The sequence below is a fragment of the Anomaloglossus baeobatrachus genome, chromosome 5 (assembly GCF_048569485.1).
Source record: "Anomaloglossus baeobatrachus isolate aAnoBae1 chromosome 5, aAnoBae1.hap1, whole genome shotgun sequence".
NCBI lineage: Eukaryota > Metazoa > Chordata > Amphibia > Anura > Aromobatidae > Anomaloglossus > Anomaloglossus baeobatrachus.
The window spans coordinates 525,935,114-525,963,032 of record NC_134357.1 but is presented as its reverse complement, the minus strand read 5'-3'; the positions used below and the strand labels follow the sequence as shown (position 1 = coordinate 525,963,032).

At 42.7% G+C, this 27,919-nt stretch overlaps 2 protein-coding genes across 2 annotated transcripts; both read right to left on the bottom strand.

Moving 5' to 3' along the window:
- Positions 1–6,470, bottom strand: LOC142312092 (uncharacterized). The gene is made up of 4 exons (XM_075350972.1): positions 6,312–6,470; positions 6,131–6,228; positions 4,611–4,701; positions 1–1,501 (listed from the first exon to the last, which is right to left on the bottom strand). Exons 1-4 carry the CDS (start codon positions 6,442–6,444, stop codon positions 192–194), a joined length of 1,632 nt encoding a protein of 543 aa, XP_075207087.1. The 5' UTR covers positions 6,445–6,470; the 3' UTR covers positions 1–191.
- LOC142312094 (oocyte zinc finger protein XlCOF29-like) lies at positions 6,440–27,525 on the bottom strand. Its single transcript, XM_075350974.1, has 3 exons — positions 27,462–27,525; positions 6,827–6,972; positions 6,440–6,697 (listed from the first exon to the last, which is right to left on the bottom strand). Exons 2-3 carry the CDS (start codon positions 6,902–6,904, stop codon positions 6,473–6,475), a joined length of 303 nt encoding a protein of 100 aa, XP_075207089.1. The 5' UTR covers positions 6,905–6,972; positions 27,462–27,525; the 3' UTR covers positions 6,440–6,472.
- Positions 27,526–27,919: the final 394 nt, after the last annotated feature.

Here is a 27,919-nt window from a genome sequence, read left to right as displayed (position 1 = left end):
GAATAAATATGGATTGTTGTTCATGGAAAAATATAAGACATCCCTGCAAATAAGCCCTAGCTCATCTTTCGGAGAAAAAAATAATATAAGACCTGGTTTCTATTTCCACTTTGTGACAAGTTCTTTATTGATGGTGGCAAATATTTTAGTGCTCTAAATTGCTTTTTATTTCTCTTGTAGGACACATGAGTTTACTTGATTATAACTGGTGTTTGTTCTGTTGTACTATTTGATAATAACATAAATCTGTAACAAAAAGAATATGGCTTCTCAGTGTGATTCCTCTGATGTCTAACAAGATGTGCTTTCTCGGTAAAACATATCCCACATTTTGAACATAAAAATGGCTTCTCTCTTGTGTGACTTCTCTGATGTGTTACGAGATGCGATTTCTCAATAAAACATTTGCCACATTCTGAACATAGAAATGGCTTCTCACCTGTGTGAATTCTCTGATGTGTAACAAGATGTGATTTCTGGTTAAAACATTTCCCACATTCTGAGCATGAATATGGCCTTTCCCCCGTATGAATTCTCCGATGTCTAACAAGATGTGATTTTTCGGTAAAACATATCCCACATTCTGAGCATAAAAATGGCCTCTCCCCTGTGTGAATTCTCTGATGTGTAATTAGGTGTGATTTCTTTGTAAAATATTTCCCACATTCTGAACATGAAAATGGCTTCTCCCCTGTGTGAATTTTCTTATGCGCAATAAGATGGGATTTTTCTGTAAAACATTTCCCACATTCTGAACATGAAAATGTCTTCTCTCCTGTGTGAAGTCTCTGATGTCTAATAAGATGTGATTTCTTGGTAAAACTTGTCCCACATTCTGCACATGAAAATGGTCTCTCACCTGTGTGAATTCTCTGATGTTTAACAAGATATGATTTTTGATTAAAACATTTCCCACATTCTAAACATGAAAATGGCTTCTCCCCTGTGTGAATTTTCCTATGTGTAACAAGATACGATTTATCTGTAAAACATTTCCCACATTCTAAACAAGTAAATGACTTCTCACCTGTATGAGTTCTCTTGTGTCTAATAAGATGGAATTTCTTGGCAAAACATGTCCCACATTCCAAACATGAAAATGTTTTTTCCCCTGTGTGAATTCTCTGATGTCTAATGAGATATGATTTTTGGTTAAAACATTTCCCACAATCTGAGCATAAAAATGGCCTTGGTTCTCTGTGAAGTTGCTCATGTTTAACAAGTTTTGATTTATCTGTAAAACATTTGCCACAATTTATACATGAAAATGGCTTCTCCACTGTGTGAGCATTTTCTTCTTTCCTTGTATCTTTAACATTCTGTGATAAATCATAAGATAGCAGCTGTTGAAAAGAATCAGATGATAGATCTTCACTGTGATAAGCAGAGGGTATATCTGGGAGAATGTCACTCTCTTCATATATAATGGGTATGATATCCTGATCATCTGCTTTAAAAACTGTAGCCATCACATTTGTCTCTGAGCATCTGATATAGTCACCTGCCAAAAATAAAACTTTGTTTAAGGTAATTAGTCTTTCACTACTTTGATGAAGCTAGCTCCTACATTTTAGCATGCTTTTTACCAATCTTTTCTATACGTCAGAGCTACTAGGCGATATCCATTTTATTTAGTCCCTAACCTCTACAAACACTATAATGAAGAAGCAAGCTGAGGAACAAAACGGTCATGTGTATGAAGAAGCTATGACCAAGCTAGCTAACATAATTCAGGACCTTACTGGTTCACTTTCTAAACCCTGCTGCAAAGATTGGTCATCATGGTCAACATCATTGTGTTGGATTGTCACAAGTTTTTTGTTTTTTTTTCATGAAAGGTAAAGGGAAAAAAAAATCAACATTTCTCAGTTAAAAATCATTTTTTTCAGTTTGTCTTATATTCTAATTTTCTGAGATAATGATTTTGACGTTATATAATAGATGCATTTCTCTTTTTGTATTGAAATACTGAAATAAGTTAACTTTTTGATGATATTCTAATTTATTGAGATGCACCTGTACGTACTGAAGTGACAGCACGTGGGTACTGAACATGTCCACACGCTGTGGGCTTCAGGCAGAGAATGACTGAGCTGCAGCGATGAGCGGTGACATTACTTACTTTATTTGCAGTCACAGCTGGAGGTTCCTACGGTATCCCAGCTTTGTTTGCAGGTAACCTGACCTCATTAAACTCAGTGACCTCACCTCAGGTAAACTGAATTCACAGACCTACATCTCCTGGCAGAAAACCGTGGGGGTTTTTTTGCCAAGAAATGCAGATTTGATGCTGAAATTTATACACCATATTAATACACTTAATCTTCATCAGTAATCAAAAACGCTGTATACAGTCACAAAGGTGAACTACAAAAATTAAAAAATCCCCATTAAGGTGTGGGCAGTGCACAAAAATAAAGGAGATTATGACTCAGACAAAGAAGTATAATTAAAATAACAGATTTTATTGAAAATATTAAAACCTATATGAACAAATTATTGCCAATAGAGAAAAAAATATGGACAAGGATGTAACCCTCTAGCAGCAATTAAACAGGTACAAAAGTGCTAATAGTGCGTTACAGACCATGTATTCCACCAATCTGATTGGGTTGTTAACTCATTGTGTGAACCCTAACGAAATAAATACAAATGGATACAGTAAGCAATTGCATAATACTATATGGTATACCCTATGTTATAAAATGCCATTTACTGTGTCATTATTGATTATACAAAAGTAGGTGTATATTGGATGAATGTGCTGGTATAGTGCCGACAAAACTTCCCTATTTGACCTGTGAATAATAAACTCTATTGGGATCATGTGAGTCGGTAATATACCCATGAACAAACTAGCTTGGTGGATGGTTCGGTAGTCCTCCGTGCTGCCAACCCCAACGCGTGTTTCATGCGTAAAGACTTCTTCAGCATCAAATTTGCATCTCCTGGAAGAAAACCGCACTGAAATGGCGTCAAAACCATTGTTGTGCATTTTTTAGTAAGAGATGCAGATTTAGTGCTGAAATTTATATACCATATTCCTGCACCCAATCTGCACATCCTCTCAAAAAAACCCGCATCTCTATTGCATCAAAACCGCATCAAGTTTTGAAGCGTTTTTTTGTCAGAAAATGCAGATTGGGTGCAGGAATATGGTATATAAATTTCAGAACCAATTCTGCATCTCTTGGCAAAAACGCCTGCAGATTTCTGCCAGGAGATGCAGGTCTGTAAACTCAGTGACCTTACCTGAGGTGAGGTCACTGAGTTTAATAAAGACACCTGAGGTCAGTTTACCTGCGGTCACAGGTGGGGTACTGTGGGAGCCTCCAGCTATGACCGCAGCTAAACTGAGTGACATCACCACTCATTGCTGCAGCTCAGTCATTCTCTGCCTAAAGCCCACAGCATGCAGAAATGTTCTGTGCCCCCGTGCTGTGACTTCAGTATTTATGTAGCAGACCCGGAATCGTTGTGGAACGTGTGTGGATCTAAATTGAACTGGGTGTTTGCGGTTAATAAAGCTGTGAAAGAGGATGTTTTTTGTATTTTATTTCAAATAAAGGATTTTTTGTGTTTGTCTTTATTTCTCTTCAAGTACAGTGATTAGTGGGCATCCCCATCCTGAGAATTCCAGCCCCCAGCTGTCTGCTTTATCATAGCTAGGTATCAAAATGGAGGGGGGATGGGGGTGGACCGCACACCGATTTTTAATATTAATTATTTAAATAATCTTATTTTGATACACAGCCAAGATAAGCACACGCCTGCAGCCTATAGCCATATGCTTTAGCTGTGCTGGCTATCAAAATATGGGGGGGACTCTAGTCTAATTTTTTGGTTTGTTTATTTTTACATCAATATACATACACATACAGTGTGTGCGATTGCAAGCAGCCAGACACACTGTCACACAGGGTGGGGGTGCGGTCTGACTGCAACCAGAGACGCCGGGACTGCCGGTGGACGGGAGAAGCAGTGCATATGCATGAAAGTAATGAATGGTCCTGGAAGTAGTGTTACTGCTGTGCGGAGATTTGGTAAGTATAACGCTCCTACGCTAATACACCTATCCGTTCTACCACCATTTTAAAGCGCATGATTCGGGTCATCATAAACTTATATGGGGACCAGCGTCCGGCCAGGTACCCAGGATTAGTTCTGGGCCGGAACTGGTTTTTTTTTAAACCCAGATGGACCTGACGATCCTGGGTACCTGCAGGTCCGCTCATCAATACTCGTAACTTTAAAATTGAATGCTTATGCAAAACTATTTAAAAAAAAATAAAATAAATACTTTTAAATATGTACAGCTGTTTGACATCAAGATGGGAAAGGAGGACAGGAAAGTGAACCGTTCAGTAGTAGGTGAAAAATGTTTACTTCTAATTTACAATCCTTCCTTTGGTCCCTTGTCTTGCACTCCTCTGTCATGAGTATAGGACATGAAAACATCAGGAACAGAGGATAAGAGGTTGAACATGTGCCTCATATAATTAAGAAGCCTTTATTTCTTGTCTCCCTCCACTGCTCCCATCATTCATTTCTCTGTCATAAAAACAGCTCCATAATTATTTATGCCAAAAGACGGGACTGCCATTACTCACCTGTGCAGTTATTTGTAACAATCTCCTTTTTACACCTCTTATCATCCCTCACATAGGTCTCTGTAGTATTAATATGGGTCAGATCTTCACACTGAAACAAATATTATAAAAGTCACAGACAGATGAAGTCACATCTATGATCAGCTCTAATCCTGCCATCTCCACCGTTCTCATTACACAAGTATAAAACATATAATACTGGTGGATAAAACAAGACTGAATACAAGATCTTCACAGCCGGCTACACAACATAGGAGATTTCATATCGTCTCTCCAGGAAAGGAGACAAACTCTAGCGCCACCTATTGGAAGTAGCAATCCTAAAAGTCAAAAGTGGCCTTCTGACAAGCCTTTTCATATGATTTAGGATATATGCCAGATCAGAATCCCAATTTCCAGACACAGTGTTTCGGGGTGATTGCCCCTCATCAGTGCAAAATATGGGTAATTGATCTGGCTTATGAGAAGCTAAAGGGGGATCACGGCGGAAGACTATTCTCCTTATGGAGACCTGACAAACCAGTCTGGCTGTCAGTGGTAAGGGGACTTATAGCTGCCATGCCCCTCTGGGAATTATTCAAATTGTCTTTCCAGGAAAGGAGACAAACTCTAGCGCCACCTATTGGAAGTAGTAATCCTAAAAGTCAAAAGTGGCCTTCTGACAAGCCTTTTCATATGACTTAGGGGTACTTTGCACGTTGCGACATTGCTAGCATCGGTTAGCGATGCCGAGCGCGATAGTACCCGCCCCGTCGCACATGCGATATCTTGTGATAGCTGCCGTAGCGAACATTATCGCTACGGCAGTTTCACACGCACTTACCTGCCCTGCGACGTCAGGGGGTCGTGCGGCGTCACAGCGACGTCACACGGCAGGCGGTCAATCGAAGCGGAGGGGCGGAGATGAGCGGGACATAAACATCCCGCCCACCTCCTTCCTTCTGCATAGCCGGTGGAGGCAGGTAAGGAGATGTTCCTCGCTCCTGCGGCTTCACTCACAGCGATGTGTGCTGCTGCAGGAACGAGGAACAACATCGTATCTCCTATTGGTGCAAAATTATGAAAATGACCGACGCTACACAGATCAACGATTTTTGACGCTTTTGTGATTGTTTATCGGCGCATCTAGGCTTTACACGTTACGATGTCGTTACCGGCGGCGGATGTGCGTCACTTTCAATTTGACCCCGACGATATCGCAGTAGTGATGTCGCAGTGTGCAAAGTACCCCTTAGCATATACCATAGATCAAAATCCCAATTTGAAGACATGTTTTGGGGTGATTGCCCCTCGTCAGTGCAAAATATGGGTAACTGATATATGCCAGATCAAAATCCCAATTTGCAGACATGTTTTGGGGTGATTGCCCCTCGTCAGTGCAAAATATGGGTAACTGATCTGGCTTATGAGAAGCTAATGGGGGACCACGGGGGAAGACTATTCTCCTTATGGAGACCTGACAAACCAGTCTGGCTGTCAGTGGCTGTCAGGAGATTTCATGACACCTTCTCTCCATCTACCTGATGATTCTGAGGAATATTGGGATCTTCTTGTTTACAGTCCTCTGGAAGAAGAGGACGGGGACATCTCTCTGGTGTTGTCCTCTCTCTGGATAGATCTGGAGGAAACACATACAGAGACTGAATTCATTCTTTACATACAGATAATTATAAGTTGTATGTATTTTGTCCTGTCTATTACCTGGTAATGTGAGGGGTTGGGGATCCTCCATCATGACGTCTTTGTAAAGATCTTTATGTCCTTCTAAATACTCCCACTCCTCCATGGAGAAATAGACGGTGACATCCTGACACCTTATAGGAACCTGACACATACAATGATACCGTCATCCCCCGATCCCTTCATAGCGTTACTGTATAATGTCCCAGCATTCCCAGCAGTGTCACCTCTCCAGTCAGCAGCTCAATCATCTTGTAGGTGAGTTCTAGGATCTTCTGGTCATTGATGTCCTCATGTATCGGGGGGTGAGGTGGAGGCCCCATGATTGGGCTCAGGGGTCTTCCCCATTCCTCAGACACAGGGTCCTGACAGCGCTCACTAGAGGTCTTCTTCACTACTGTGTAATCCTGGATATGTAGAGACACATTAATAAATCTCACTACAGACATATCCATAATCCTCACCTCTCCAGTTCTGTCCATCGGTTATTCCCATAGATACAAAAGATGTAATGTGACGTCATCAGAATCTCTCACCTCTCCAGTAAGCCGAAAGAGGATCTCTAGGGTGAGGTGTAATATCCTCTCCACCATCTTGTCCCTGTCCCTATCCATTCTTGGTAGGTCAATCAAAAAATTCTCTCATATGGATCTCCACTTAAAGGATCCAATATTGTAGGTACCTGAATGGGAAGAAGATGATTGATGTAAGATTATAAAGAATCCCATGTAATAATACAATTACCGAACATAACAAAAGGAAATGTATGAGAAGAGAAAAAACGTGTACATGCCATACGCTTTCTTCTTTTAATGGACTGGAGCATCGGTGTAATATCTTATTAAAGGGTGCTTTACACGCTGCGACATCGCTAACGATATATCGTCGGGGTCACGTCGTTAGTGACATTGCAGCGTGTGACACCAAGGAGCAACGATCAACGAGCGCAAAAACGTGAAAAATCGTTGCTCGTTGACACGTCGCTCCTTTTCCAAATATCGTTGCTGCTGCAGGTAACGATGTTGTTCGTCGTTCCTGCGGCAGCACACATCGCTATGTGTGACACCACAGGAACGATGAACATCTCATTACCTACGTCCACCGGCAATGAGGAAGGAAGGAGGTGGGCGTCATCTTCCGGCCGCTCATCTCCGTCCCTCCTCTGCTATTGGACGGCTGCTGTTTGACGTCGCTGTGACGCTGCACGAACCACCCCCTTATAGAGGAGGCGGATCGCCGGCTAGAGCGACGTCGCAGGGAAGGTAAGTCAGTGTGACGGGTGTTAGCGATGTTGTGCGCCACGGGCAGCGATTTGCCCGTGATGCGCAACCGACGGGGGCGGGTTCGCTCTCTAGCGATATCGGTACCGATATCGCAGCATGTAAAGTACCCTTAAGGCAGCTCCTCCATGTCTGAGGTCAAGACATGTCGCTACAATCAAGTCTCTGGCTTCAGACCTACGCCAAGGAACCTTTCCCTGCCCTCCATATATTATGCTTTTGGATCTCGAGAGGTCTAATAACGTAATAAATATCTTTACATGCTACAGTTTCTATTTAAAGCGATTTTATTCAGAAATAATTGAATCAACCAAATCAGCTGAATTGAGCTCAAGATTTTCCCAATATTTGCTCATTTTTATGCATAATGATTCAGACAGCAAAACTAAAACCAGTAAACTAAAACTAAAAAGAGCAATAACATGGAGGTGGTGTATAGTGCAAAATCCAGCAGCAACGAAGACAGCTTATCCTTAGACAGTTTCAGAAATCATCCAAAACTTTTTTTGGGAATTTGATTTTTTTAGCCATAAATGTCTGTATTGTAGTAAAATACACTCAATTTAATCATATCTAATAAAATAATGAGCTCTTCTATTTCATTCAATATCCTGCTCCACAATCTTCGCTTACATAAGGTAAATACAGGTCCCTATCACCAATCTCAGCACTGACAATATGGCCACTTACATCCAAGAAAAAAAACAACCACATCCGTCAGGACATTTGCACTCATTCCCCTAGGAGCTTGGACCTTCTTCCCTCCCACATCACAAATTCAATTTCAACTTCTGAACCAGTCACAGAAGAGAAAGTTGCCACGCTCATTGTTTCTTCTCGCCCACCAACCTGCAGGAGTGACCCTATTTCCTCACATCTCCTTTAGTTTCTCTCCTGGGTAGTCACTATCCACCTAACTAAAATATTTAACCTCTCTTTTTCCTCTGGTATCTTTCTGTGTCGCCCAGAGCTATGGGATACTCAGTCGTTTACTCACAGTCAGATGGAAACTGGTCACTCGAGAAAGGCTGGTCTTGACCGCTGGTCCCCTTAGTTCCAGTGCCGGTTTAGTGACTTGGTGGCTTCTTTCCCCTGCACCTGTCTTTGGTTGGTGGGTACCCGTGGCTTGGAGCGTCTGGGGGGTCCCCTCCTGATGGTCTTTCAACGGTAGTCCGTATGACGGTAGCGTGAACCCTGTGGAGTCGGAGTCTCTGGTCCTGTTCCCTGGTTCTCCCGTTGCTACTGAGTCTAACTTCAAGGTCAGTGAGATCCTTAATGGTCCCTTCACTGTGAAGATTTTATCAGGTCTGCCTGGAGCGTTTGCCTAACCTAGGATTCTGTACCCCGTTGGTGCTATGATTCCGGGAGCACTCCGCCATACTCCACCGGCAACCAAACGCCTTGGCCATCAGGTTATCGTCACACTCCTGTCAGTGCTTCACTCACTCTCTATCCGTCCGTCACTGACGACGACTGACTACTTCACTCTCTGACTGTCCACTGTCTGCCCCCTCCCACCTAGTGGACTGGAATGGCTCCACCTCTAAGTGGTCATCCATTAGGTCCAAACCTAGTCTGGCACCAGTCTATGGGAAATTTGAGGATAAAACAGGCATTATTTGGAATGTTTTGTTATTACCGCCACTGGTCTTCTGGGTCCCTGGGGGTTGGCCCTGCATCCTGGGTGGGGATGCAGTACCTTGTAGCTCCCTGATGGCTTCAGGGGCGATACATTTCCTTCCTTATTTACAGTGGGAGAAATAATTATTTGATCCTTTGCTGATTTTGTAAGTTTGCCCACTGACAAAGACATGAACAGTCTATAATTTTAAGGGTAGGTTAATTTTAATAGTGAGAGAATATCAAAAATAAAATCCAGAAAATCACATTGTATAAATTATATACTGTAAATGTATTTGCATTTTGCAGAGAGAAATAAGTATTTGATCCCTCTGGCAAACAAGACTTAATACATGGTGGCAAAACTCTTGTTGGCAACCACAGCAGTCAGATAGTTTTTGTAGTTGATGATGAGGTTTGCGCACATGTCAGGAGTTTTGGTCCACTCCTCTTTTTAGATCATCTCTAAAACATTTTGAGGCTGTCACTTGTCAACTTGGAGCTTGAGTTCCCTTTATAAGTTTTCTATGGGATTAAGGTCCTGGGTTCCTTCCTGGTATATATGCCCCCCATCCTAATATACATGTCTTCCATCCTGGTATATACTGTACACCTCCTGGGCCCCTCCTGGTATATACTGTCCCCCTCCTGGTATATATTCCTCCTCTCCTGTGCCCCTCCTGGAATATATTGTCGCCTTCCAGGTACTGTCCCCCTCCAGGTAATAACTGTCCCCCTCCTGGTATATATGTTCCCCTCTTGATCTAGACTACACTCTCCCTCCTCAACTCCCATGTTGCGCAGCGTCCTCCTCTATAGCCAGCCCGCAGCTTTCATCGGTGTCCATGCTATGGCATCGCATGATGTCATTGTCATATGCTGCCTCACTCACGGGGACGCTGATGTTAGCTGCCAGCCGGCCACTGTTTGGCCAGCAGCGTGAATCACAGTGCAGAGACCTGATGGGTCTCTGCACCGCAATGCATTTTAATTGGATGTGCGGCCTAACGGATACGTAAGTATTACAAAGTACTCGTTACAAGTATGTACAAGTTTTTGGAAATTCGAATATTTCTATACTCGCTCAACTCTACCTCTGAAGAAATATCAGTCCATTCTGTGCCCTAAATAAGCCTCCTATGGTATATGGCCTCCACGCTGTCTGCCCCTATTATTATTATTATCATAGCGCCATTTATTCCATGGTGCTTTACAAGTGAAAAGGGTATACATAAAAAACAAGTACAACAATCATGAACATTACAAAAACAGACTGGTACAGGAGGAGAGAGGACCTTGCTGCGAGGGTTCACAGTCTACAGGGAATGGGTGAGGGTACAATAGGTGAGGACAAAGCTGGTTGCACAGTGGTGTACTGGTCTGAGGGTTATTGTAGGTTGTAGGCTTGTTGGAAGAGGTGGGTCTTCAGGTTCCTTTTGAAGTTTTTCACAGTAGGCGAGAGTCTGGTATGCTGGGGAAGAGCATTCCAGAGTATGGGGGAGAACGGGAGAAATCTTGTATGCAATTGTGGGAAGAGGAGATAAGAGAGGAGTAGAGAAGGAGATCTTGTGATGATCTGAGGTTGTGTGCAGGTAGGTACCGGGAAACTAGGTCACATATTTAAGGCGGAGACAGGTTGTGGATGGCTTTGCATGTCATGGTTAGTGTTTTGAACTGGTGAAAGGTGAGAGGATTGGCAGAGTGGCGAGGCCAGGGAATAGCGAGGGGAGAGGTGAATTTATCTGGCCGCAGAGTTTAGGATAGATTGGAGGGGTGCAAGAGTGTTGGAAGGGAGGACACAAAGCAGGAGGTTGCAGTAGTCGAGGCAGGAGTTGATGAAGGCATGCACCAATGTTTTTGCTGATTCTTCGTTAAGGAAAACATAAATCCGGGAGATATTTCTGAGTTGTAGTCGGCATGCGGTGAAAAGGGCTTGGATGTGTGGCTTGAAGGATAGAGTAGAGTCGAGGGTTACTCTGAGGCAACGAGCTTTTGAGACTGGGGAGAGTGAGCAGCCACCAACTTTGATGGATAGGCTTGTTGGATGAGTTGAGTGAGGAGAAGGAAAGATAATGAATTCTGTTTTGTCCATGTTAAGCTTTAGGAATCATGCAGAGAAGAAAGATGAAATAGCAGACAGACATTGTGGGATTTTGGTGAGTAGGAAGATGATGTCAGGTCCAGAGAGGTAGATCTGGGTATCAATGGCATAGAGATGATACTGAAAGCTGTGGGACTCTGAAGCGGGCTTTCCACGGAACGACATCGCTAACGAGATGTCCTTGGGGGTCACGGAATTCGTGCCGCACATCCGGCCTCGTTAGCGACGTCGCTGTGTGTGAAACGCACGAACAACCGTTAAACGATCATAATTACATACCTAATTGTTTATCGTTGACCGGCCGCTCTAATCCCGATTATCGTTGCTGTTGAAGGGCGCAGATTGTTCGTCGTTCCTGCGGCAGCACACATCGCTATGTGTGACACCGCAGGAACGAGGAACATCACCATCCCTGCTTAGTGACGCCGAACGAACAGCCCCCTTAGAAAGGAGGCGGTTCGCCGGCCACAGCGACGTCGCTAGGCAGGTAAGTATGTGTGACGGGTCCAAGCGATGTTGTGCGCCACAGGCAGCAATTTGCCTGTGACGCACAACCGACGGGGGAGGGTTCTTTCACCAGTGACATCGCTAGCGATGTCACTGTGTGTAATGCCCGCTTATGAGCCATCCCAAGCCGAAGGTTTAGATGGAGAACAGGAGGGGTCCAAGAACTGAACCTTGGGGGACACCGACAGATACAGGGCGAGATGAGGAGGTGGTGTGAGAATGACAGATGCTGATAGTTCGGTCGGTTAGATATAAATTGATCCAAGATAGGGCCAAGTCTGTGATGTCCAGGGCCAAGTCTGTGATGCCCAGATGAGAGAATCTGTAATAGGAGGGAGTGGTCCACTGTGTCGAAGGCAGAGGACAGGTCCAGGAGGAGTAAAACAGTAATATCACTTGGCTTTGGCGGTTAGTAGGTCATTAGTAACTGTAGTTAGGGCAGTTTCTGTGGAGTGATGGGGTCAGAAACAAGATTGTAACTGGTCAAAGACGGAGCAAGAGGAGAGGTGGGAGGACAGTTCAAGATGGACATGCTGTTCCAGTAATTTTGAGGCATAGGGGAGAAGTGATATGGAGTGGTAGCGAGACACAGAGGATGGGTCATGGGAGGGCTTTTTGAGGATGGGTGTGATTGAAGCATGTTTAAAGCATGAAGGGAATACACCAGTTGTGAGTGATAGGTTGAAGAGATGGGTTAGGGTTGGGATGAGGACTGCGGTGATGTTGGGGATGAGGTGCGACGGGAGCGGGTCAAGTGCACAGGTAGTGAGATGTGATCTTGAGAGTACAGTGAAAAGATTATCTTCTGTCATGGTGGAAAAGCTGGATTTGGAGGAAGAGGGCTGAGTAGTCATGATTAGGGGCTGTGGGGATTGTGGGCTAAAGCTTGCTCTGATGTTGTCGATCTTCTGCTTGAAGAAAAAGGCAAAATCTTCAGCTGAGATGAGAGGAGAGGGAGGTGGGGCTGGAGGACGGAGGAGAGAGTTGAAAGTGTTGAATAGCTGTTTAGGGTTGTGAGACAGGGAGGATATGAGAGATGAAAAGTAGGTTTGTTTTGCAGCAGTGAGTGTGGATTCGAAAGTTGTGAAGGACTCTTTATATGCAATTAATTGCTCGGTGGAATGAGACCTCTACTATCTGTGCTCAGCAATTCTGGAAGCCCATCTCAGTTCTTTTGTCTGGCTCATGTGACAACGTTGTCTGTTGATTGTGCAAGTTTTTGTATGCGTGAGGCTGATTCGAGAGCTGCAGAGATTGTAGTGTTATATAAAGTGGCAGCAGCATCTGCATCGTGTAGGGAAGCAATGTCTGCAAGAGGAAGAAGGGAATGAGAAAGTGAGTGTAAATCAAGGTGGTTGAGATTTCTGCGAGGGTGCGAAAGTTTGAGGAGGGAGTGTTGTGTATTTGAAGAAGAGAGGGCAAAGAATGTGAGTAGATTGTGGTTAGAAAGTGGGAGTGGTGAGTTTGAGAGGTTAGATAGGGAACAGAGACAAGTGAAGATGAGGTCCAGCGTCTGGCCAGCGTGTGCCCCTATGAGCTACACCCACCACACTGTCCACCCTAATGAGCTACACCCACCACACTGTCTGCCTTAATGTGCTATAACCACCACACAATCCGCCCTTATCAGCCGCAGCCCATACCATGGCCATTTTCTCTACACTGTTTTCTCTTACATGCTATATTTGCACACTGTGCCCCGCCATGCTAACCTCTTTTGATACGGTGCCACCTTTTCATGCCACCACTCTCCATATATATATTCTGTGCCCCCTCTTCACACCCCTCATCCCGCCCAGCAGACTGCCCTATCACAACTGTATTCCGTCCTCACACTTATCCCCCTACACAGTATGATGGTCACCACATCCACCCATACAGTATGATATCCACAACAGTACCTCCTTTTACAGTATACTGGTCCCCGCAGCCCCTTATATACAGTATAAAGTCCCAGAGTATGACACCCACCACAGCTACCCAATATACAGTGTGATGTCCGCCACAGTCCATTGTACCGTATAATGTCCCTTAGAGCACCCTATACAATATGGTTACCACAGCCCCCAATACAGTGTTCCCAAAAAAAAACAATACAGTGCGGTGTCCACACCCTCCCAGTATAATGTCCCCCACACCCTCATATAATATGATGTCCCCACAGCCCCTTGTGTAATGCCCCCCACCGGACCCCATATATGATGTCCCTCACATCACAGACCCTCATATAATATGATGTCCCTGCAGTGTATTTATGTTTCCCACAGACCCCCAAATAATATGATATCCCCACAACACAGTCCCCCAAATAATATGATGTCCCACACAGCCCCCAGTATAATGTCCCCCCACAGACCCCCATATAATATGATGTTCTCACAGCATCCATTCAGTAGCCAAATAATACAAGTTAAAAAAAAGGCTTATACTCATCAAATCCAGGCTCCCTGTCAATTGCATCCTCCATCTCTTTTATCTGATGGTGCTGGGTGGAGCGATGTACACATGTGGTCAAAATTGTTGGTACCCCTCGGTTAATGAAAGAAAAAACAACATTGGTCACAAAAAATAACTTGAATCTGACAAAAGTAATAAATAAAAAAAATCTATGAAAATGGACAAATGAAAGTCAGACATTGCTTTTCAACCATGCTTCCACAGGATTTTTTAAAAACAAACTCATGAAACAGGCCTGAACAGAAATGATGGTACCCCTGAAAATAATGTGACAAAAGGGACATGTTAAATGAAGGTGTGTCCAGTAATTAGCATCACAGGTGTCTACAATCTTGTAATCCGTCAGAATGCCTATATATAGGACTACAAATACTCACTGTGCTGTTGGTGACATGGTGTGTACCACACTCAACATGGACCACAGGAACGGAAGGAAAGTGTTGTCTCATGAGGTTAGAAAAGAAATTATAGACAAGCATATTAAGGGTAAAGGTTATAAGACTATCTCCAAGCAGCTTGATGTTCCTGTGACTACAGTTGCACATTTTCAGAAATTTAAGATCCATGGGACTGTAGCCAACCTCCCTGGATGTGGCCGCAAGGGGAAAATTGATGACAAATCAAAGAGAAGGATAATATGAATGATAACAAAAGAACCCAGAAAAACTTCTAAAGAGATTAATGGTGAACTTCAAGCTCAAGGAACATTACTGTCAGATCGCACCATCCGTTGTTGTTTGAGCCAAATGTGGACTTCATGGCAGACGACCAAGGAGGACACCATTGTTGAAAAAAAAATCATAAAAAAGCCAGACTGGAGTTTGCCAAACTATATGTTGACAAGCCACAAAGCTTCTGGGAAAATGTCCTATGGACAGATGAGACAAAAATTGAACTTTTTGGCAAGGCACATCAGCTCTATGTTCACAGATGGAAAAGTGAAGCATATCAAGAAAAGAACACTGCTCCTACTGTGAAACATGGAGAAGGCTCTGTTATGTTCTGGGGCAGCTTTTCTGTACCTGGCACAGTGTGTCTTGAATCTGTGCAGGGTAAAATTAAATCTCAAGACTATCAAGGGATTCTAGAGAGAAATGTGCTGCAGAGTGTCAGAAAGCTTGGTCTCAGTCACAGGTCATTGGTCTTGCAACAGGATAATGACCCAAAACACACAGCTAAAACACCCAAGAAAGGCTAAGCGGAAAACATTGGACTATTGTTAAGTGGCCTTCTATGAGCTCACATCTTTGGAAAGAGCTGAAACATGCCGTCTGGAAAAGGCAACCTTCAAACATGAGACAACTGGAGCAGTTTGCTCTTGAGGAGTGGCCAAAATACCTGTCGAGGGGTGTAGAAGTCTCATTGACAATCACAGGAATCGTTTGATTGCAGTCATTGCCTCAAAAGGTTGTGCAACAAAATATTAAGTTAAGGAGGGAACCATCATTTCTGTCCAGGCCTGTTTCATGTGTTATATTTTTAAAAAAATTCTGTGGAAGCATGGTTGAAAAGCAGCAATGTCATACTTTCATTTGTTCATTTTCAGATTTTTTTTATTTATTATTACTTTTGTCAGATTCAAGTTATTTCTGTGATCATTGTGGGTTTTTCGTTCATTAACGAGGGCGAGGGGTACCAACAAATTTGAATACATGTGTAGTGATGTCATCACGGCACCCGACATCGCCTGCATGCGCCATCTGCAAAAGGAAGTAGTTGGCGCCTTGCTGGAGAACCCAGAGAAGCAGGGAGCAGATTACAGCTCCTCTGCTTCTGTCTCGGTGCTTACATCTTTCAGATACAAATACAATTGAGTCTGGTGAGGGAGCAACGGCTGGGGCACAGGCGGTGAGGGCAAAGGGTGTCCTCTCTGCTTACCCCTCTTCCCTTGTTGAGGAGAGCCATAAGATGAAATACTTAATTAACCTCTGGACATAGAGCACTGTGAGAAGTGTGTTCAATGAAATCAATTCTTTGTACATAAGCCAGTCAGTTTTCAGAGGAACCCAGGATGGCCCCCAATGACAACACAGACCCTACCATCAGCATGGATCCACCAGATGACATCCCTCCCATCACCATCACCATGGATCCATCCGATGACATCATAGACCCGCCTACGATGACACCCACCAATCAGCTCATGGACTAACACATTGTTCAACCCACTGACCAATGGACACATCCAAGTATGCTCACTGTAGGGCTGACCATGCCCCTTTCCTAAGTTATATAAAGGCATGCCCTTGAATAAATCAAGCAGAGCATGGGCTGATTTATTTCGAGGAAAGATGAATATCCGACTGTGTCTAATCTCATTTTTCAAGCATGCACCTGATCCACACCAATTAGGCCAGGCAGTAGGCAACTAGTGATCTCTGATAAAAAGTTCACCCTAACATTAATGGTGCCCAACGTGGGGTCAGCATAGGAGAAACTCTCCAATCTTGAGGACCGGCAATTGGAATGGCAGGACGTGCTGGATACCCTGAGCCAAGAGTCTGATCAACTCTTTATGCGAGAACATGGTAAGTCTGCTGATTTTTATAATATGAAGTCTTACTTGTGTGTCTCAGGGTGTGTGGCTCTGATTGCCTGACCATGTCCGTTTTTTGTGATCTCTGTGACGGCAGAAGAGTTTCTCCGCTGCTGGACATATTTAATTGCGGAAGAACCATCACATATTCAGTTGCCTGCTGCCTCTTTTGTATTTGTCTTGAGGGGAGATTGACTGGTAGTTAGGATAGCAAGTGGGTTTTTGAGTGGTGTTTGGAAATGTGGAGGACGCTCCATGAGGTATGGTACGTGGTTGTTGCCTGTCATATGTTTTGTGGTTCTAGTGGAGACTTAAGTGGTTAATAAGCTTTGGTACAAGGCCTAGAGTGAGTGACTCAGCCTAGTACATTAAGTTGTTGGCACGTGGTCTAGAGTGAATGACTCGACACGGGGCCTAGTAAATTGAGTTCTTGGCTCGAGGCCTAGAGTGAATGACTCAGCTTGAGGTGTAGTAAATAGAGTTTTGGCTTCAGGCCTAGCGTGAATGACTCGGCAAGAGGCCTAGAGATATAGCGTGGTTTTAATTGGTCAGGTTAGGCACGTGTTTTTTATGGGCTCTCAAATTGATAAAGCGCAGGTTTTAATTGGTCAGGTTAGGCACGTGTTTTTTATGGGCTCTCAAATTGATAAAGCGCAGGTTTTAATTGGACAGGTTAGGCTCGTGTTTTTCACGGGCTCTCAAATTTGTTGATATGGTTTTGTACAAGGCCTAGTTAAGAGGCTGGTATGTAATGACACAAGATATAGCGCGGTTTTAATTGGTCAGGTTAGGCACGTGTTTTTTACGGGCTCTCAAATTGATAAAGCGCAGGTTTTAATTGGTCAGGTTAGGCACGTGTTTTTCACGGGCTCTCAAATTTGTTGATACGGTTTTGTACAAGGCCTAGTTAAGGCTGAGTAGAAGACATCCAAATGGGGCTTATTACAGGAGCCTGGGTGTTACAGAGGCCGGGTACAGGGCTACATAGAGGCCGGGTACGGGGCTAGATTGAGGCAGTTAGAAGTCAGGGGTATCTCTGAAGGTGTTTTTGTAAATTACGGAATGCAGAAATCAGAAAGGGACCACGTGGCAGTATAAGGAAGGATTTAGAAGTGTGCTGCAAACTGCAAGTTTTCTTTAGTGTTTCAGTTGTGAGTCATCTCCCCCGTCTTTTTATTTGTCTGTGGTTTTTATCTGGCCTGCATAGAGAAAGATTGCTTGTTTGGTGTTGTTTATCTTGAGAGAAAGATGGAGAAATTGATGAAGTTGTGTGTAGCTGTGGTTGGAAAAAATCTGGATGAGAGTTGACTTTGTTGAGATGTCGGGACTCTAGGCCGCAATACTGTGATAAACCATGTGCTATTCCTGGTGGCAGCCATTTTAGATCAGATTTTAAAATGGTGGATGAAGCACATGGTGGCCGAGGCATGCATAGTTTAAACAAAGAAAAGGAAGTGAGTCGGAAGATGTGTGAAGAAGATCATGTGCTCTGTAAATGTCTGAACAATGGATTGAATGGAGTACTATATACTTGGACAACAAAAAATGGTGCTTTTAACTGTAGTTGGACCAGGACTGTGGATATCTAAATATAAATGTATATATAATATATATAAATGTGTGTGTGTGTGTGTGTGTGTGTATATATATATATATATATATATATATATATATGTATGTATAAAGTATGGAATATAGGCATAGGCAGGAAGGATAATTGTTTAAACTTGTAAGTTTAGCAGAAGTAAGATTAGTTTCTCCCTTCCCCTACTCACATGGTTCAGCCACCCTTATACAAAGAGGCCATGTGCTATTCTGGCAGTGGCCATTTTGTTAGTAAATCTGTGTGGAGCCCTCAGTGAAGTTGACAAAACTGCTCTCACTGAATAACATATGAAGTGTTAGTAAAAGTTTATAGTACTAAAAGAGGGAATATTGAATGATTGGGTAGTTGTGGAAGACACTTAATATAGATCCAGTGTGCAGGTTAGATTGAGTCAGGACACTCAAAAGGAGGAATGTCTTATTAATTAGTAAGCAATAAAATAAGAGACAAATCTTAAAATAACGTACCTTTGCAGCAGATGCCATGATAAATAATACATATTCCAATTATGAATGTGGCGAATAAATCCTGAGAGTTGTATGTTTTTAAAAAAAAAATGAATAAATGAATAAATAGATAAATATATCCATGGGAAAAGAGGTTGCAATATTGAGTTGTCTTGCAGAGAAAAAAAAACAAACAACAGACCTGTTTGTGGCTAAAGGGGGAGGAGGAAAATACAGGTTTTTCCACTAGAGTTTCAGGTTACAAGGGGGTTAGTCCTATCTATTTAAGTTTACACCTTAAAGAGTAGCCCAAGTAAAAAAAAAAGGGGCTTTGTGCATTTAATTCATTGCAAATTATATTGGCAAAAGGTCATTGACAATGGTTTTTTATTTTACTAATTTTATCCTAAAGGAATAAAACTTAATTGTGGAAATGTTTAGATTTATTGGTAGATACAAGATCATAGGAAGCTGTTTAATCTGATGGATTTCTATGGTAAATCAGCATTTTATAAAAAAGTAATAGTATTCATGGACAGAATTATCACAGAGATGCTGAAAATTTGCTGATAATGTCCTCAATTTTGCAAATATGAGCGCCTCTATATCCAGAGGTTGTGTTACGTTGTTATTATTATTATTATTATTATTATTATTAATAATATTTATTAATAATCTAATTTATTAATAATTACAATAATTTGGTTTAAGGTATGTGGATGATTTATGGCATTCTGTGTTTGATATATAATGTATTGAATAGTCTGTTTTCTTTTTATAGAAAGAAAGATTGTAATGCAGATTTCTGTGGTTCAAGCAAAGGTTAAAAAAGCCATTGAAATAGTTTTCCATTATAAGGTTACACATAACATAATATTTATGGTGTTCCTGGTTAGGTACAATCTCCACAATGTGACTTTCATGCCTAAATGTAGAGCTCCGGGGCCACACACTTTTTTAATCTAATTATGCTTTGGATAATAGATTCAAAAGGGGGGGGGGAAAGATGATGTGGAAATCACACATTATTTAAAGGTTTTAATTTGTTCATCAATTGAGTTTTTCTATTAACTTTTCTTCAGATTTTTATCTGTAAGGAGGATACAGCAGATTTACATATATCTCATGATTGCTCTGATATAACAAGCTCATGATTGCTCTGATGTAACAAGAATTGTCAGGTTTTGAACATGTCTCAGATGAGCCCATTGCTAATGCAGATTTTGAGTTTTCCCGTAGATGGATCCAGATACCAAGATGCTGGTTGATTCTACACTGGATATGCTGAGGTTACGCAACATGAGGTAATAAAAATCAAACCACTCGCTCCTCTCCCATCGTAACAGGAGAACGTGATGAAAATTTGCGATCACTGTGGTTCGTAGAGCGGAGGGGGGTAAGATAGTCAAATGTGGATTGTGACGTGATAAACCTATAAAGACCGTAGAGTGGGTGTGATCCCCGGTGGAGGCTCTCCTATTATCAAAGGAGCCAGTGACTGATGGAGCTGCTCGCACAGGTGCAGACAACAAAGAACCAGTGAACGGGCCTAGAGTTGAAAGTCCTTTACCAATGCAGACCAGTACCAGTACCTCGGTGGCTCCTGCCACATCCGTGACATTGGTCACTACTTGTGTTTTTAAATCCCTACAGAAACAAGTGATTCAGCAAGGAACGGAGTGTGAGACACAGGAAGCCAGCTGACTGAGGAAGGTCTGTGGATAAAGGGCGGTAATCTTTCTCTGCCATGAGCGCTGTACTCAATAATGGCCCAGGTAACACATGTGACAAAGGTATTGGGATGGACAAGATATGGGCGGCACCACTGCTCAGTACCCAGGTTGCCAGACTCACCCAGTTTTGTAAGATGTGTGCCTATTAAGGTAGAAAAACTGTAAAGACCTCGTAGAAACACCCCCTTCATCTGCTCTACTGCTCCAGTGATTGCAGATTAGTCATATACATCTACCATGAGTAGGTGTATATGAGTTTTGTGCCTGTTGTGTAAATTTCTTTTCAGGCCTGCTCTGAAACATATCCAGTATGGAAAACATTACTGCTGAAAAACTCATGATGCTGGGGTATGTAAAGATGGAGTTCCTAAAAAGTGGTAAAAGTACATATTCTATAGCAGAGGTCATTATAGAGATCTTACAGTACCTGGGGATGCCCCTGATGAACCCCTGTCTGCCATTGTGAAGAGGGGAGAAACACGTTGGGCTTCTTTCATGCTAAGTGTCTGACAAATATGCGTTTATTTTATTAGTCTGAGTGTGAATTGGACAGTGGAGGGTCTGTGATGGGACAAGATCTCCTCATGACTTTACCTTTACCTTATTATTATTATTATATTGATACACTGGGTATATGTTATTCATGTGAGATATTTAATTTCTTTTAGGGTTTGGTCCTCGAATTTGCTATATCATATTGATTTAAGCTACCAAACAGCTATGTAAAATACAGAGTTTTAATATTTAATCTTTGGGAATGAATTGGATATACCGTATTTTTCGCTTTATAAGACGCACTTTTGTTCCCCCAAACATTGGGGGAAAGTAGGGGGTGCGTCTTATAAACCAAATATATGGGGGGGTGTATATATATTTATATATATATATATACTGCAGGGTCCGCTCTGAAGCGGTGCTGGGGGCAGGTGAAAGCTGCGGGCGGCAGCGTTAGATCTCCTGCTCCCGCTCATATAATATGCACAGCCGCTGTCCATCAGCGTGGTGCTGAAACCGCATTGCGCTGATGGGCTGGGGCAGCGGGGCATATTATATCTGCCTGTGCTCCCTTTGATCGCACATGATCCCCCCTGTGTTAGATATCGCCCCCATTCTGCTGCCCATAGTAAAACAAAAAAAGCTTTACTTACCTCCAGCGCTGATCTCCCGGTCTCCTGCTGCTGCTGTCTGTGATCAGGCACGCAGAGATGATATTACTCTGCAGTGCCGATCGCATGACCGGCAGCAAGAACCAGGAAGTGGAGGAAGCCGGAGCTCAACTGCAAGGAGGGAGACATGAGGAGGGACAGCGCTGAGAAGGTAAGGAAAGAGTGTTTTATTTTATTATGGGCAGCAGTATGGGGGGCATATCTAACACAGGGGAGGTGTGCCATCTATAGTGGCCATGGGCAGCAGTATGGGGGCCATATCAAACACAGTGGAGATGTGCCATCTATAGTGGCCATGGGCAGCAGTATGGGGGGCCATATCAAACACAGGGGAGGTGTGCCATCTATAGGGGCCATGGGCAGCACAGGGCGACGTGTCCCAGCACAAGGGGGCTATATTCAATATAAGGGGGCCATATCCAGATTAAGGGGGGCTAATTTTAGGATGGGGGCTATGAGGGACATATACCCTATATGATTTGTTAGACGGACACTGGCATTATAAGATGGACCCCATTTAACATTAAAAAAAAAAATTCTCTTTTCCTTCACCAAATTTGGGGGTGCGTCTTATAATCAGGTGCGTCTTATAAAGCGAAAAATACGGTATATAATTGCATATTGACGCCTCTTTATCCCCTGTATCTCACGGTTTCTGTATTCCCTCATTGACATTAGCAGCACGTATTAGCTTAGCAGTGTAGGGATAGGGAGGGTGAGCCGTCGGTGAGCGGGGGCGCCAATTCGCCTTATAGGGTGCCAACCTCCGCTGCGAGGTAGGGAGAGTTTAGGGCTATTGCCCCAATCCCTGCCCCCTCCTTTATTGAAATATTTAATTGTGTCTACAGTTACTCACATGGGTGTATGTTTGGAATTTTAATGATTATAACATAAACATGTAACGATCCACAAGATAATGGTGGATGCTGGCAAATCATGTAATAAATGTTCATTTTCCTTTTCCTTAATAATTAGATCTTTACATAAGATATTTTTGGTTTAGCACCTACAATGTGATTATATTTCTCATAGATACTTCAGATACAGTGTGATATCCTAACCAGTGATGTACGAGCCTTATACAACTGCCTATATAGTGTGTTAAACATGTGTGTCCTCCAATTCAAGATCCTAAAGCAGTGTCAGGAGCACGTGGTCTCAAGCCAGGAGACTGGGTGGTCCCAAAAAGACAAGTCAGGATGAGCCCTGAGTCAGAATCAGATGGGCCGATCCAGTTTTTCCCAACCACAACAACTTCCATGAAGCTTGAGGGAAAACCCATCTGGAGACAACAACCGCTGTAAAGAGTCCATCGTACCAGCAGAATGAGGGTCACAACACACATAGTGCTGGATTATCTCACATAGAACCTTATGGAGAATTTCTAGCTTGGGGATGAAACATGTTGTGATACAATCAGGTGTATTCAGGTAGAAAAGTCTCGAAGACGCGGACAGCACTCAGATGTTGACTGAGAATCAGTCTTTCAGAAACAGTAATGCTAAAAGCTGCAGCATAACAGTAAGAAGCTTATTCTTACAATTGCCTTACTCTTTCTAATCGATTAATCTGAAAATCTGGGTGAGCTCTTCAGCATTAAATAGTCTGTTCTAAGGACTGGGACATTACCTATGCCTCTGTGAACTGTGTGTGCGGGATGTGATCAACTCTCTGATCAACAGTCTGTACCAGTGGGGGCAAAAACTTAGCATTTCTTGTATAGTAGATACAGTCATATGAAAAAGTTTGGGCACCCCTATTAATGTTAACCTTTTTTCTTTATAACAATTTGGGTTTTTGCAACAGCTATTTCAGTTTCATATATCTAATAACTGATGGACTGAGTAATATTTCTGGATTGAAATGAGGTTTATTGTACTAAAAGAAAATGTGCAATCCGGATTTAAACAAAATTTGACCGGTGCAAAAGTATGGGCACCCTTATCAATTTCTTGATTTGAACACTCTTAACTACTTTTTAATGACTTACTAAAGCACTAAATTGGTTTTGTAACCTCATTGAGCTTTGAACTTCATAGGCAGGTGTATCCAATCACGAGAAAAGGTATTTAAGGTGGCCACTTGCAAGTTGTTTTCCTATTTGAATCTCCTATGAAGAGTGGCATCATGGGCTCCTCAAAACAACTCTCAAATGATCTGAAAACAAAGATTATACAACATAGTTGTTCAGGGGAAGGATACAAAAAATTGTTTCAGAGATTTAAACTGTCAGTTTCCACTGTGAGGAACATAGTAAGGAAATGGAAGAACACAGGTACAGTTCTTGTTAAGCCCAGAAGTGGCAGGCCAAAAAAAATATCAGAAAGGCAGAGAAGAAGAATGGTGAGAACAGTCAAGGACAATCCACAGCCCACCTCCAAAGACCTTCATATCTCATAATTAACACACCTCTATCAAATTAAATCCACAAAAATGTAATTTCATGATCATAAGTTGCAATTTTATTCATAAATATACAAAGTTTTATTAAAGGGATATCATCTGGAAAAACACAGGGTACAAAGAGTGTTTGTAAAATCACAGTAAAAACAGGGGGGGGTGTCTGAAGGGTCAGACTCAAAAATCATTAACGTGTAAGGGAAAATCCATTGGATGCATTTAGACCAAGACAATGGATCAAGCAACCAATTTGCATGCGATATAGGGGGTTCCAATAAATGTTAAACATACTCATAGAGTCACATGAATCCTGACTGTATGGCAGAATAGGGAAATGCTGTCATTATAACACAATTGAATAGAACAATCAGGCAATCATACTTATATAGGTGCTGCAGACATCAGAATACTCATAGTGTCACATAAATCCTGACTGCATGGCAATATAAGAAGGTATTATCATTATGACACAATTGATATACTGTGTGAAACAGTCAGACAAGCACTCATCTATATGGGTGCTGCAGACACCAGAGTGCAATTGAAAATACTGTACTTAACATGAAATGTTCCATAGGTCAACGGATGCACATGAGATGGTAACACCAGAACCCAAGTGGGATGTCCCAAGTTAAGCTGACAGGTATGGTAACCTACCAAAGAGGTCTGAGGAGACCCTGCACAGACACACCACCCTGCACCTCGACGCGTTTCGCTGCCGCTTCGTCGAGAGGTGCAGAGGTGATGTGAGTGGCTACTTTTATATGAAATGGTGCCCCTTACCGTCCTATGGTGGCGCGCTGCGATCACCCGATGTCCGTCATCCATGCCGGGCAGCGTGCAAATTGGTTGCTTGATCCATTGTCTTGGTCTAAATGCATCCAATGGATTTCCCCTTACATGTTAACGATTTTTGAGTCTGACCCTTCAGACACCCCCCCTGTTTTTACTGTGATTTTACAAACACTCTTTGTACCCTGTGTTTTTCCAGATGATATCCCTTTAATAAAATTGTGTCTATTTATCAATAAAATTGCACCTTATGATCATGAAATTAAATTTTTGTGGATTTAATTTGATAGAGGTGTGTTAATTATGAGATATGAAGGTCTGTCTTTCCTGTGGTTTCTTTTGGTGACCATTCATACATATAGCTTGTGAAAAAATAGACCTGTTTATTCAATTGGTTTTGTTCCACCTCCAAAGACCTGCAGCATCATCTTGCTGCAGCTGGTGTCAATGTGCATTGGTCAACAATACAGCGCACGTTGCATAAGGAGACGCTGTATGGGAGAGTGATGCGAAAGAAGCTGTTTCTGCAAGCACGCCACAAACAGAGTCGCCTGAGGTATGCAAAAGCACATTTGGACAAGCCAGTTACATTTTGGAAGAAGGTCCTGTGGACTGATGAAATAAAGATTGAGTTGTTTGGTCATACAAAAAGGCACTATGCATGGAGGCAAAAAAACACGGCATTCCAAGAAAAGCACTTGCTACCCACAGTAAAATTTGGTGGAGGTTCCATCCTGCTTTGGGGCTGTGTGACCAATGCCGGCACGGGGAATCCTGTTAAAGTTGAGGGTCGCATGGATTCAACTGAGTATCAGCAGATTCTTGACAATAATGTGCAAGAATCAGTGGTGAAGTTGAAGTTATGCAGGGGATGGATATTTCAGCAAGACAATGATCCAAAACACCGCTACAAATCTACTCAGGCATTCATGCAGAGGAACAATTACAATGTTCTGGAATAGCCATCCCAGTCCCCAGACCTGAATATCATTGAAAATCTGTGGGATGATTTGAAGCGTACTGTCCATGCTTGGCAACCATCAAACTTAACTGAACTGGAATTGTTTTGTAAACAGGAATGGTCAAATATACCTTCATCCAGGATCCAGGAGCTCATTAAAAGCTACAGGAAGCGACTAGAGGCTTTTATTTTTGCAAAAGGAGAATCTACAAAATATTAATGTCACTTTTATGTTGAGGTGCCCATACTTTTGCACAGGTCAAATTTTGTTTAAATGCGGATTGCACATTTTCTGTCAGTACAATAAACCTCATTTCAATCCAGAAATATTACTCAGTCCATCAGTTATTAGATATATGAAACTGAAATAGCTGTTGCAAAAACCCAAATTGTTATAAAGAAAAAAGGTTAACATTAATAGGGGTGCCCAAACTTTTTCATATGACTGTAGCAAAATGAAAAAAGTTGCAGTTAAAGCATTAGAGCTGATGTGTTAGAGGACCACAGTAGGGTCATAAGGTTAATAAAGTATTTAGGGGGGACTGTTGAGGAGAGCCATAAGATGAAATACTTAATTAACCTCTGGACATAGAGCATTGTGAGAAGTGTGTTCAATGAAATCAATTCTCTATACATAAGCCAGTCAGTTTTCAGAGGAACCCAGGATGGCCCCCCGATGACAACACAGACCCTACCATCAGCATGGATCCACCAGATGACGTCCCTCCCATCACCATCACCATGGATCCATCCTATGACGTCATAGACCCGCCTACGATGATGCCCACCAATCAGCTCATGGACTAACACATTGTTCAACCCACTGACCAATGGACACATCCAAGTATGCTCACTGTAGGGCTGACCATGCCCCTTTCCTAGGTTATATAAAGGCATGCCCTTGAGTAAATCAGGCAGAGTATGGCCTGACTCATGTCGAGGAAAGATGAATATCCGACTGTGTCTGATCTCATTTTTCAAGCATGCACTCGATCCACACCAATTAGGCCAAGCAGTAGGCAGCTAGTGATCTCTGGTTAAGAGTTCACCCTAACACCCTGATAATAGCCCCTATTTATAATAATGACCGGACCAGAAACAAGAAGCACCTTTTCCCTTGTGTCCCCCTATTTCCATGTTGAGTGTAGCTGTGATCCGGAACCTCCCTCCTCCTGTAACTGATGATCTATGTCTTACTTCGTATCATCTTTATTGTCTGTACATGTCCTCACTTATTATCATTATATACGAAGACCGATGCCACCTACATCTCATTGGAAATCCCTTTATGCTCAACTGTTACAGATAAAATTAGGAAAATTACATTTTTTCTAATATTTTCTCAGATTTCTATGGCTATAAAAGCAGACTTTTCCATTCCCGATAAATCTCCACCCCAGAGACAAAGCATCATCTGTCCCGAAACCCAGAGTGACCTCCCCTGTATACATGAGCACATCCCGCTGTATATTACTGGACATATACACATGGCAGAGCTGGGGGAGGGGACACTATCTCCGGGAATGGAGGGGTTACTGCGCCCAGTAATGGGGAATCTCCACATACCTCCACCTGCAGAGCCGCACACTAGATATATGATAGATGCTAGAATGTATGGGCTCCTTCTAGGTATGATGTTGTTTCTGTCACATGATTGTTCTGTGCTTACAGGACCTGTGATGATGTCACATGGAGGGGAGGAGTCAGGGGTCACATGGTCAGCTCCTCAGTGTGTGCAGGACTCTGCTGTGCTGGATGAGGGGAAGTTTATATGTGGGGTCAGGAGGGGTTTATAGTGTGGATGTAGCAGAGCCGTGTGTGTACTACGTGTACGGAGCTGTGTGTGTATGACGCGTGTATACGATGTGTATGGAGCTGTATGTGTACAGTATGTGCAGTGTGGACTTGTACGTTATGTCTGTGACTTGTGTTCTGATACTGTTCCCCCCAAATAAGACCTACCATGAAAATTAGCCCTAGTGTGACTTTTCAGGATTTTTGAGGATGCTTGAAATATAAGCCCT